The 13,721-nt window shown below is 35.4% G+C and overlaps 1 protein-coding gene across 1 annotated transcript; it reads left to right on the top strand.

The window, feature by feature from the left end:
* The first annotated feature begins 1,753 nt into the window (after positions 1-1,753).
* On the top strand, positions 1,754-5,369 carry LOC144225571 (olfactory receptor 52K2-like). The gene is made up of 2 exons (XM_077756792.1): positions 1,754-1,842; positions 4,442-5,369. Exons 1-2 carry the CDS (start codon positions 1,754-1,756, stop codon positions 5,367-5,369), a joined length of 1,017 nt encoding a protein of 338 aa, XP_077612918.1.
* Positions 5,370-13,721: the final 8,352 nt, after the last annotated feature.

Below are 13,721 nucleotides of genomic sequence, written 5' to 3'. Positions count from 1 at the left end.
CAGCATTTTCTTCCTTTTTAATGTGGAATAATAGTCCCATATATAATATAGTGGACTATAGATACATAGATAAAACCGACATATATCTAGATATAGATTCCTATCTATCTATCTCTCTTTCATGTATCCATTTATCTATGTATAGACACTTGGGTTGCTTCCACCTTTTGGCTCTTATGAGTAATGCTATTGTGAATATAGTTATATAGATATGTGTCTGAGTCTCTGTTTTCATTTCTTTTGGATATATACCCAATACTGGAATAGTGAAAAGGATTACATTTTTTTCATATCCACACCAATAGTTTTTTAAAATAATAGCCATCCTAATAAACCTGTGGTTTCTCATTTTGGTTTTGATATGTATTTCCCTAAAAATTAGTGATGCTGAGCATCTTTTCATGTGTATATTTGCCATTTGTACACATTCTCTGGAAAAATGTTTATTCAAGTCATTTGCTCATTTTCTAATCCATCATGTTTTTGTGGTCATTGCTATTGAGTTTGGAAATTCTTTATATATTCTGGCTATTAATTTCTTATCAGATATATGGTTTGTAAATACTTTCTCCTATTCTGTGGGTTGTCTTTTCACTCTGTCGATAGTGTCCTTTGGTGCACAAAAGTATTTTTTCCTGCTCATTTTTTAGTTTTATTGAAGTATAATTAACATGCAATGCTATATTAGTTTCAGGTGTAGAATATGATGATTCAACATTCTATACATTACTCTGTGCTGATCACAATAAGTTGACCTTTAATCCCCTTCACCTATTTCACCCTTTCCCCAGCCCTACTTCCCCTCTGGCACCAAGTAGTTTGTTCTTTGTGCTTAAATGCACAAAAGTTTTAATTTTGGTGCAGTCCAGCTTATTTATTTTTATTTTTCTTCCATATGTTTTGGTGTCTTATCCAAGAAATTGTCAAATACAATTTCATGAGGGTTTTCTCTTTCTTTTTTTTTTTCTAAGTATTTGATAGTTTTACCTCTCCTATTTGGGTCTTAAATCCATTTTCAGTATCTTTTTTTATGATAGGATGTTAAGATCTAGTTTTTTCATTGCAATTTGTTGAAAAACAAACAAACAAACAAAAACAAACAAACAAAACCCTGTTCTTTCTGCATTGAATGACCTGGGCTTTCTTGTAGAAATTACCTGACCATATACATGAGAGCTTTTTGGGAGTTCTCCTTTTTCTTGTATAGATCTATATGTCTATCTTTAGGCCAGTGCCATATCGATTTGATTACTGTAGCTTCGTAGTAAGTTGTGAAATCAGGAAGTAAGAGACCTCAACTTTGTTCTTAGTTTCAAGATTTTTTGTGTGTGGCTATTTTGAGTTCCTTGAGATTTTATATGAATTTTAGATTGGATTTTTCTGTTTTTACAAAAATGCCATTGCAACTTTAGTAGGGATTGCATTGAATCCGTAGACCACTTTGACTAGCTTTGGCATATTAACAACATTATGTCCTTTAATCCATGAGCATGGAATATCTTTCTATTTATTTTGTCTTTGTTAATATCTTCCAACAATGTTTTTTTACTTTTTAGGTACAAGTATTCATCTCTTTGCTTAAATTTATTACTATTTTATTCTTTTGATTTTATTGTAAGTGGAATTATCTATGTAATTTCCTTTTCAGATTGATCATTTTTAGTGTATAGAAATGCAATTTTTGTTTTTTTATGTTGATTTTGAATACTGCAATTTTTCTTGTCTAATTTCTGTAGCTCAGACTTTCAGAACTATGTTGCATACAAGTGATAGAAATGGGCATTCCTGTCTTGTTCCTGATCATAAAGAAAAAACTTTCAGTATTTCACCATTGAATTCAATGTTAGTACAAGGGTCCATCATATATGGCCTTTATTACGTTGGAGTTGAGGTTGCTGGTCATTTTTTATTGTCCCCTTTCTAATATTTAATAAGAGTTAACTAAGAAATACTGTCAGTTTTCAAATCACCCTATTACCAAAGCCCTGTAGAATTATTAAAGGTATCTGTATTAGTCAGAATCTAACCAGGACACAAAGATATGAGTCTCCCAGTGGAAGCCAAACCATGGAAGTCCCCTCTGGCAGGATCTGGAGCCCTGGAGTAGATGCAGTAGAAGAGAGTGAGAAATAGGGAGAAATAACCTGATTTTCCTTTCCTCTTCCCTAATATTTTCCTGTAAGTGCCTCCATGGAACAAACCCTGCATAAGTACGCATGACCTGTGATCCTGGGAAATATAGCTTGTAATGTTCAATGCTCCTGAAATACAGAAATAGGAATAGAAGTTGAAAAAGGACAAGTTTATAAGGAAAATATCCTATTTGCATAACATTGCAACCAAAATGCACATAATGATTCTTTTGTGTATAGGAATAATGAATACACTGTACTTGATGAAACAAGTAAAATTCAAGGGGATTCAGGGATGGAAACATGACTAGACAGTATCCCGGAGCCTTAGTTGTTTTTCAGAACTAGATAAGACTCAAGTAAGTTACTTAATATCTGGAGACATATGGGGATGTTAATATGGACACCCTAATTAATTCATAACCATGTGCCTCTGATATTCTACACTCTGTCTAGGTCTTATCACATATGTTGTAAGAAGGCATTAATTCACAGCACCTGCATGTGCTTAAGCCCAAGAATGTAATAAATCAGTATCTCAAGAAACTTGGAATCCAGAGACCATCTCCTACTGGTTTCTGAGTTCAGAACATAGGTGGCAATGACACTACAATATTGATTCCCTTCCAGAGATCAAACTGTGCCTGGAGAGACTGGGAGAGATTAATGAAATTGCTTGCAATCAGATAGCATTCTCACGAGGTGATAGGCGGGATATTCCTTGCAGGGCTCTGGTCCCCCAGGAAAAGAAGTATAATGGAACCTTTTGTAGTATAGCCAATATTAGGCTGACCTTCAGGGTGAGCAATGAGACCATCTCATCATAGAGGTAAGATAACCTGGTTATAGGCTTCAGAGTTATAGTAGAGTTGGGATGGAAAAAGTCAGTGTTTCCATAAGAAGGGAATGATGGAACCTAGGATGAGGTTCTAGGTCCAGTCTAAAGTAGTGAAGACAGCACTTGTGGCTCTCTGAAAGATGGTTAAACTTATTGACAAAAAATAAGGTAGAAGAAGATGAACTCAATATTTAAGCTGAGATGTACACTTTGTTCATAATTTTTGTTAATCTACTTCTAGGATTTAGTCGTGAACTACATTGGTCAAAAGTATTTTTTTAAAAAATTCATGCTTAGTTTTATTCAGAATGAAAGGATACCTCATGTTATAAAATCTTGCCATATACCAATATTTGAACCAAAATAATGACTTAACAATTAAAAATTTAGTACTGTGAGGATACCCTTCCAAAATAATTGTTCACAAACTCTAAGGCATCATTTTTAGTAAGCTGATTTCTGGAAATCAAGGGTTGCATTTAAAAGTTTGCTTCAGACATCAGACCTGTAAACACAGACAGCAAACTGAAGGTTGCTAGAGGGAAGGAGGGTGGGAGATAGATAAAATGGATAAAGAAGAGTGGAAGATAGAGGCTTCCAGTTATGGAATGAATAATTTATAGGAATAAAAGGCACATCATTGGGTATAGAGGGACAAAAAAGTTTGCTTTGGAAAAAAAAGTCAGTGCGAAGTGTATTGTGTGATTAAAGAATGTATTATTCACCTTCTGGAAGAAAACAATATAAATACCTGGTAATGTGAATACCCATGTTTTCCAGACTTAGTCATTTTTGTATTGGATAGTCCTTTGCTAAGTGATATTCTTATTGTTCAGTTGAGCTGATTTTATGAAGAATCCTTCATTTATTAGCTCAATGACTTGTCTTTAAAAATAGGACTTGTTTGGTTCATACTTCTTCATTCTATTTTTTTAGCTAATTTCCCCAATTGTTCTTTAGTATTTCCCAAGTCACCTTTTCATTATATGTATAAGCCCTATCATTGGGAAGGGGGGTAAGAGAGGTTAAATACCGCAAATCACTGATCTCAATCATGATGGTTAGACTTAGCCTTTTTTGCTTGTCTCAAACTGTAGAAAATTGTATCTTCACACTCAGCATTATATCAACTGTTGCCTCTGTAACTGTAATACTACTGATAAGCATCTGGCTAACAGAGCAACACTTTCTGAAAAAAGGGCAAGGAGATAGATAGATGATAGATAGATAGATAGATAGATGATAGATAGATAGATACTTTTCTACTAATTTTTCTTACCCCCAAAAGCACAGTCCATGTATTTAATGCATTGCAAGATTATACTACTAAAGAAATAACTCAATAACCGGCATCTCTCCCAACCCATAGTAATGGAAAAAAATAGTATTCATATATTTATAATCTTTGTGATTTTTAATTTGGACAGGGTCATGGAATATCTACTGTTTGCATAATGTTAAATTACAACAGAACCAATCTTCACCCTACCACCTTCCTACTGCTTGGCATTCCAGGATTGGAGGCTGTCCACATATGGATCTCTATCCCTTTTTGTCTTGTCTACATAGTGTCACTAATGGGAAATGTTGCCCTTCTATTAATTGTCAAGACAGACCACAAGCTGCATGAACCTATGTACCTCTTTCTATGCATGCTTTCTGTGGCTGATTTGATTCTTACATCGTCTACAATTCCCAAGATACTTAGCCTCTTCTGGTTCAATTACAGAGAGATCCACTTTGAAGTCTGCCTTACTCAGATGTATCTTATTCATTCTCTGTCTACTATGGAATCTGGATTTATCTTGGCCATGGCTTTTGACCGCTACATAGCCATTTGCCACCCACTAAGACATTCCACTATCCTTACACCTGGAGTGATTGTAGGCTTCGGTTTGGGCATCGTCTTTCGAGGAGCTGTACTCCTCAGTCCACATCCCTTTCTACTGAGGTGGCTTTCATACTGCAGAACTAATGTCATCTCCCATACCTACTGTGAGTTCATGGCCCTGATAAAGCTGGTTTGCACTGAAACCAAGATTCGTAGAGCTTACAGCCTGATTGTGGCATTCCTGACAGGGGGATTGGATTTCATATTGATCATCTGTTCTTATGTCCTTATTCTTTTCACTGTCTTTAATCTGCCTTCGAAAGCTGCCCGCCTCAAGACCCTAAGTACGTGTGTCTCCCATGTATGGGTCATCTTAGTGTTTTATACACCAGCTTTTTTCTCTTTTCTCACTCATAGGTTTGGTCACCGCATTGCTCCACATATCCATATTTTTATAGCCAATATATATCTTCTTATTCCACCTATGATGAACCCTGTTATTTATGGTGTAAAAACCAAGAGAATCAGGGAGGGACTCTTTAAATTCTTAGTAATCAAATGTGTTTGAAAGCATATCTTGCTGCTTTCAGGATTCTCCCTTTGTCTTTTTCTTTTAAACGTTTGACTGATACTTTAGATAAGGATATCTTGTTTATCTTGTTTTCATTCTACCTGTTTGTGAGTATTCAAGTGGTTTTTTTAATCAATTTTTGAAAATTTTCAGCCATTATTTCTTCAGATGTTATTTGTGTCTCTCTTGTTCTTCTAGGATTTCCTTTTTGGGTGTTTTGTTTTTTTTGTTTTTGTTTTTTTTTTTGCTTCTCAGGCTAGATCATCTCAATTGGTCTCTCTTCAAGCTTGCTTATTCATTTTTTTCTATAAGTTCAAATATGCTTTTGAGCACCTATAGTGAATTTTACATTCATTTATTGTACATTTACATTATATTTCATTCTTTTTAAAAACTTCCTGTCTTTATTTTCTCTATTTGGAGACACATGATTCTCAAACTTTTTTTTTCTCTTCTTTAGACTTGGTTTCTTTTAGTTCTTGGAACTTATTTATTATAGCTGATACCAAGTCTTTGATTAGTAAGCAAGGTTTTTACTTTGAGTGGGCTTTGTTTGTTTGTTTTTTGAAATCTTGTGAATGTACTATGCACACAGATATGTGGCCTTCTATATTCCTAAAAATATGTTGGAACTTTTCAAATCCTCTTATTGATATCTCGTTCTCTGTTTTTATTTATTTGTTTTGTTTGTTGATTTGTTTTGAGTTTTATAGTCAGTCTTTTGTTACCCCAATCATTAAGTTTGCTTAGGACACTTCAATGTTAAACAGTTGCTACTATAAATGCCTTTTTCTTATGGGTTGATTTCTGAGTCCTGTCAAATAAAAACAAGCCTTTTGAACAGAGCATTTTGTGAACTGCTTGTTGTGTTAGGAACACTATTTTGATGGTGATTTTGGGACTGCCAATCCAATTATTTCCCTTCTTTTGGATGCTAGGATGCTGTTTATCAAAGATATAGAATGCATTTATAAAAGCTTTAAATGTCTATGTCGATTAATTCTAGCATCTGTGTCATTTCTGAGTCAGTTTCAGTTGATTAATTTTTCTTACTTATGAATTTTGTTTTGCTATTTCTTTTCATGGCTAATAGGTTGGAATGGATTATATGTATAATATATATGATAATATGTAAAAATATAGATGTAAAATATATAAAACATATATAAACATATAAAATATTTAAAAAAACAATATATATTTTACCCTTTGGGATGCCAAATTCTTTTTTGTATCTCTTTGTTTACAGGCTTTGTTCTGGGACTTGATTAAATTGAAACTGGCCAACTTGTCAGGTTTTGTTTTCGGTTGTACTGTGTGAAGCCAGAGCAATATTTCATCTACTACTCATTTTGTCTCATTGTATCATTTCCCTCTGTATTCCTATATCACAATAAATTGTGAAAATCCCTTGATGACTGCACAAAAAGGGTTGGCTTCACATATTATCCCCATTTTGTGTGTGTGTGGTTTGGGTAGATTGGTTCACACATATTGTGTGTAAATATGCTCAAACTTATCTGAACTAATTAGCACAAGCATGAACTAATCAGCATTGAAGTGATTTTTAAAGCAAAGAAGTTCTCTCTCTGAAGATTTCTTCACTTTGGTATGCTGATTTACTGTTTCTGTTTTATCCTTCCAAGAATCCCAGATCCAGGGGTACCTGGGTGGCTCATTGGTTAAGCATTCAACTCTTGATTTCAGCTCATAGGTTCATGAGTTCAAGCCCCACATTAGGCTCTGTGATGACACCAGAATTCTGTCTCTGTCCCTCTCTCTCTGCTCCTTCCCCACTCACTCTTTCTCAAAATTAAACAAAAAACACATTTTTTTCAATTTTTAAAAACATTTTAAATGTATATTTATTTTTGGGAGACAGAAAGACAGAGCATGAGCAGGGGAGGGGCAGAGAGAAAGACACACACACACAGAATCCAAAGCAGGCTCCAGGCTCTGAACTGTCAACACAGAGCCCTATTGTGGGCTCAAACTCAATGAACTGAACATGAGGTCATGACCTGAGCTGAACTTGGAAGCTGGATGCTTAACCAACTGAGCCACCCAGGCACCCTAAACAAACAAATCTTGAAGAAGAACAAGAAGAAGAACAAGAAGAAGAAGAAGAAGACATTATTATTATTATTATTATTATTATTATTATTATTATTCCAGCTCCAGATCCTGAATTTAGGAATCATGTTGTACTCTGCCTGGGCTCTACCTTTCCCTAATGTGTTTTGGTAACTTTCTCTGTGCAGTAAGCTTGAGCAATTGTAGGGATGACCTCATGTGTTTCCCATCCCTCAGGTTCCATTGTCCTTTATTATCTGATGTCCAATATCTTGAGCGCCTTAACTTTATATATTTTATGGTACTTTAGTTCTTTCATGCACATTCCTGTTACTCCAGTTTGTCCAGAAACGAATGTCCTCACATATTCCTTTAAGTTCAAATTTAAAAATCCTTAACTACCTAAATTCTTGTATCTGAATCTTCACTATACAAATTGCAAAACATTTTCTCATACTATTCACTAATTGAGTAAATACACACAGACACACACATATGCACATACAAACACATACAATGTATCTGTATGGACTGACATAAAATACTTCAGTTGATAGGGAGCCTGAGTGGCTCAGTCGGTTAAGCATCCAGCTCTTGATTTTGGTTCAGGTCTTGTGAGTTCAAGCCCCAGGTCAGGCTCTGTGCTGACTGTGGGAAGCCTGCTTGGGATTCGTTCTCTTTCCCTCTCTCTCTGCCCCTCCCCTACTCTCTCTCTCTCTCAAAATAAATATATAAACTTAATAAAAATTACTAAAAATATTTACAAAAACAAAGCAAATACTTTGTTTTATGTATATCTTTATTAAAAGTAGAGCTGCTTTGGCTCAAACCCACAAATTGCAAGATCATGACCTGAGCTGAAGTTGGACGCTTAACCACTGAGCCACCCAGGAGCCCCTATTTATTCAAATCTTTAAAAAAAGATGAAAAGAAATAGGATATAGAATTAATGATATTTAACACCTTTCTTAGGATTTGGCTATCTGTGGGATAGACTCCCCTGTTATTAATAAGACTATGCTTTCCCTGCACTTCACACACCAAATAAGGGTCTTTTACATTATACTGACAGAGAAAAAGGAAACAGAGAATTCTGTTTTAAGAAGGAAAACTCAGATCCTGGGATAAAATATGTTATACAGCATTATAAGTTTTTTCCCCTTCCATTCAAGAGGACATATTAAATCCCTCAATTCTAAATGTGTTATTTTGAGATATCCTTACTTCTTTTTGTTTGATTTGGGCAAATCATTTATCCTATGAGCTTCAGTGAAGGTATCTCAATGGATAATGTAAACATCATATGCAAAATCTGCCCATGTGTGGCAACATGGATGGAACTTGAGGGTGTTATGCTGAGCTAAATAAGTCAGGCAGAGAAGGACAGCTACCATATGTTTGCACGTATAGGAAGATTAGGAGGAACTTACCAGAGGACCATGGGTGAGAAGGGGAAAAATAGTGGGGGAGAGGGATGGAGGCAAACCATGAGAGACTTGTAGATGCTGAGAACAAACTGAGGGCAGATGGGGTGGTGGGGAGGGGAAGGGGGGTGATGGGCATGGAGGAGGGCACTTATTGGGATGAGCACTGGGTGTTATATGGAAACCAACCTGACAATAAACTATTAAAATACATAAATTAAAAAAATAAACATTCATATGCAAAATAAATGGTACAGTTGATAGCAAGGGAATTATGCAAGTGCAGACTGGTAGAGAAGACTAATGATAGGAGAAGTGGTAGAAAAGGGGGACAAAATGACTCATTATGTTTTCTGTTTTGTCTCATGTCTGCTATATCTCCTCCATTGGTCATCAGTGTTTATTAGTTCTAATTTCACAGATTCTTTCCAATGCTAGCAATTAAAGAGCAGCAGGGAATTTAATTACATGCTTGACATTGTTACTTAGTTCCTCACATCCATTTGAAAATGGAAATCCCAGGTTTACATTTGAAAGGCAAAACTAAAATAACAAAAATAATAATAGATATAAAATAACTTATTTATCAATAGTAAATGGGTAATTTTTTCTAAACCTCATTAATTTTAATATTAAATTACTCCTGAAAAGAAGATATTATTATCCTCCTTTTTAAGATAAGGAGCTAACATCAGCTAAGCTGTTGCAACTTATGCAATATCTGGGGAAATATGAAATTTTAGGAAATATCTAGGTAAATATCATTTCAGGTGATTCTGAGACAGGTACCACATAGGTAATACTTTATTGACACTGCTTTAAACCATACTGACTTACAACTCTATGGTTTAAAAATGTGGGGCTATAGAAAATTTCATCAGCTTCATGCTGGGGTGACCATGTTTTCTCTCTACAATCTGTAAGGTTTAGTTCCACAAAAGTACAATTAAACAATCATCCTTGTGACCCTAATGACCACACACTCTTCTAATTATTGGTTCCTGAGGCCAGTCCTCTAGTGGGTCTCAGAAGGTTGTCATCACTCTGGTCATGGACTCTTCTAGAAGAACAAAGAGAGATGTTCTCATTCGTGATCATTGACAGCCATCCCCATGGGGCATTCATTTTGCATAACCCTCCTAAAACCTATGGGCACCAGAGCAAGAGGCAGGAGACAGCTGGCTTGTCTCATAGGCATCTGCAAGATGAGTACAACCCAGGCAAAACCCAGCCAGATGAGAAATAGGACTACGTGAGACAGGCAGTCTACTCAGAAAAACAGAAGAGGAATTAAAAATATTTAATAGCTTATATGGCAAGGATAGTGAGCAACAAATGGACTCCAGCCGTAAGACAGAAGCAGGATCAGGAAGGTCTCCTGCTGGACCAGTCTCTACTTCCGTGACGAAATTGTAGGGACATCTACAGGGTTTCCTATAGAGGCTAAGGTGACTAAGAGAAAGGCAGCACTTAGGGAGTTTAAAATGAAGACTATTTATCAACAAGAACAGAATTATTTAAACATACTATTTTATGGCCTTACTGGTGCCTGGAACTAAATGAAATGTTTTTGACGTTTGAAAGATATTGAAGACCAAAAATAATGGTAAATGAAGTAGTTAAACTGAAATAGTGCACTGGCTGCCACCGTGGCGATGCATCTGAGAGGTATGGCTGGATGCTTTCTTTGAACTTTATAAAGTGAGAGTAACACAAAGATCCAGTAAAACCATAAACCAAAGTCCGTTTAAATGGTCCAAATATTCATATTTGTCTTTGCATATCAATCTGATTACATTCACAGAAATTGATTTATACTAGGTTCGTGTTTTCAGTCTAAAATAACAATTTTCTCTGATAGACAGTTTCCAAATAAAAAGACAGTTTTCCAATGAAGAGAAAAAATAAGCCTGATAGGAGAAAAGATGTTTTGGAGATATAATCAGAAACTTTCTAGTTTTCACTTGAAAATCGGCCTCTTTTGTTCTTATTTATTTATTTAGTGAAAATGTAAGCAAAATAAGTCCATGCTGTTTCCAGCAATTACGAGGCAGTCTTTATGAAGTGAAGATATGGAGCACAATATCACAACTTTAGGTAGTGTGTTTTCTTTCCCTAGAGTAACATTTACTCTTCTTTCACTTCTTGAATTTTAAGATTAAAACAAATATTACTGGCTAATTCCAAATCCTCACCCTTCATACCTGAATCTGGCACAAAGTTTCCTTCCTTCTATAGATTATCATAAGATATGGATCACATATTTGAAGTACAAAAAGTATTTTTTTTAATGTTTATCTCTACTTTTGAGAGAGAGGGAGCACAAGCAAGGGGGGGGGGCAGAGAGAGAGAGAGAGAGGGAGACACAGAATCTGAAGCAGGCTCCAGGCTCTGAGCTGTCAGCACAGAGCCTGGTCCAGGGCTCAAACCCACCAGCTGTGAGATCATGACCTGATTTGAAGTCAGATGCTTAACCGACTGAGCCAACCAGGTGCCCCATGAAAAGTATTTTTTAAAGTTTTTTTTTTTCTTTAATCTTTATTTATTTTTGAGAGAGAGAGGCAAAGCATGAACAGGGGAGGGACAGAGAGAGAGGGAGACACAGAATCTGAAGCAGGCTCCAGGCTCTGAGCTGTCAGCACAGAGCCTAACAGGGGGCTCGAACTCACTAACTGCAAGATCATGACCTGAGCTGAAGTCAGATGCTTGACCGATGGAGCCACTCATGCACCCCAACTATCATTTTATTCTATCTACTTTTAAGATCTCTCTGAGTTCTGAAGCTCTATTAACTTTAAAAAAATTTTATCTATATGGAAATGCAGTTGCTTTATAACATTATATAATTTAAGGTGTATAGTTGTTCATTTGGCACATTTATGTATTGTATTATGATTACCACATAGCATTAGCTAATACCTTTAATCATATCTATTTTATCATTTCTTATTTTTTAATCTTATTTTGTCTATTTTCATCATCTTATTACCATTTCTGTTTTGGAGGTAGGAAAAATTAAAACCTAATTTCTTAACTACTTTGAAGTTTATAATACAACATTTTTGTCTATAATCATTATAAGTGCATTAGATCTACAGGACATATTACTAATTGCAACTTTCCACTGACTCTTTGTTAATTTTTTAGTAAAAGGCGAAAGGTTTATACGATCTGAAGAGAAACCAGAGTATCTTTGTTAATTTTTTAAAGTTATTCCTGATTTTTAAAATTCATTATAAAGTCTTACTCAAATAAAATTTCATTTGATGTCAACTGACGTCATGTGATAGAGTAATTGTGGACTCCCTCTGGCACCATTTATACTTCTCAGAATGTAAAGAAAGGTAAGGAAACATCTGTTGCAGTGTTTGAACCCCTGGGACTCCTCCCTAGTGGAGTTATAAAATCTGAAATTAACCTTTCATGAGGGAATAATTCAAATCTCAGAGTTCCTGGCTTTAATTCAACACAACACAATTAATCTGGAGGGAAATAGACAACTCGTCTATGTTTACTCAAATCTAAGACATGAGAGAGGCAGTGATGAGGATATCTAGTGTAAGAAAGAGCTTCCTAGAGCTCAGGAAAAAATATTCAGAATTACTTTGGACTCTTGAGACTCAACTGTGCTGAAAATAAACTGAAAGCATGCAATAGAGGAAGACACAGTGGTCCCTCTGAAGATATGTTGGAGACTTCTCTGGATTGCCTCATTGTTAACAGGTAAATTGGTGTAGTCCCACCATGTAGAACTGGCCACTAATAAGGTTTGATCAGGATGCTCTTGACATTTTCCCCATTCATCCTTTAGAAATTCAGGTCCACAAGGCACCTGTTACCTACCAACTTTGGAAAAGGAAGTGTATGCAGGTATATTCTCTGGGCATAAGAATAATTTAGTAAGAAATAACATACTAACCATTAGTTTCACAGTGAACATCTGGCATCAACTGAGATGTTGGAATAGAAAGTTTATATAATAAATATATATACATATATATCTATACATACATGTATAGATATGTATATGTACATCTATGTGTATGAATATGTATATATGTATATATGAGTTATCATGAAAGCATGGGCAATCTGCCCAAGTAACACTTTTCCAGGGATTCTGGAAAATCCAGGGAGCATACAGTTTGAGTGTAAGTTCAATGACTTTGTTGCTATCTTAAAGCTACTATGCATTTAGTGATCAGATGCTGTATCTTATATGGCCAAAAATTCATCAGGGCAGCAAATTTCAAAAGTATTGTCCTTCAAAGCATTGCACGTATGGAATGCTTATTATTCCTTCATGTCTTGCTTCCAAAAATCTCTATTTACAATTTACCTCATGCAAAGTCTCCAAGACCATAATTTGTTTGCAGGGTACAGTACTTCTTAGTGAGAGCGTTATTATAGGTCCCCCCCCCCCTTAGAATGTGAGGAATCTGAGTTATTTATCAGAAATTTTGCAAAAAATAAAGAAAAAAGAAAAAAAGAAAGAAAGAAAGAAGAGAAAAAGAAAAAGAAAAAGAAGAAAAAGAAATTTTGCTCAGCCTAGCTATCACAGACAGAGAGAGACTTAGTGTAGGGCAGAACACTGTGGAGTTTCTGAGTTTAAGGAGATAGTCTTTACTCCAGCTAGTCCTTAATGAGATTAATAGCAGACAGTGAATAATGCAATCCATGTAATTTCAAAGCAGCTCACCAAGGAAGACTTAAAATCGAAATGAATTTGCTCAATTGCATTTTCACCTAAGTAATTCCACTTTATATTTACCAGAGTATATGTGCATTTGACAGCTCCAGGGACAAAGGAGGGAAAGAAAGCAAACTATATCTTCACGTAGCCAGAATCACC

This window comes from Crocuta crocuta, unplaced genomic scaffold (assembly GCF_008692635.1).
Source record: "Crocuta crocuta isolate KB4526 unplaced genomic scaffold, BGI_CrCroc_1.0 scaffold666, whole genome shotgun sequence".
In the NCBI taxonomy this organism is placed as follows: domain Eukaryota; kingdom Metazoa; phylum Chordata; class Mammalia; order Carnivora; family Hyaenidae; genus Crocuta; species Crocuta crocuta.
Note: the sequence above shows the minus strand (reverse complement) of the source record. Positions and strands in the feature narration are given on the sequence as shown.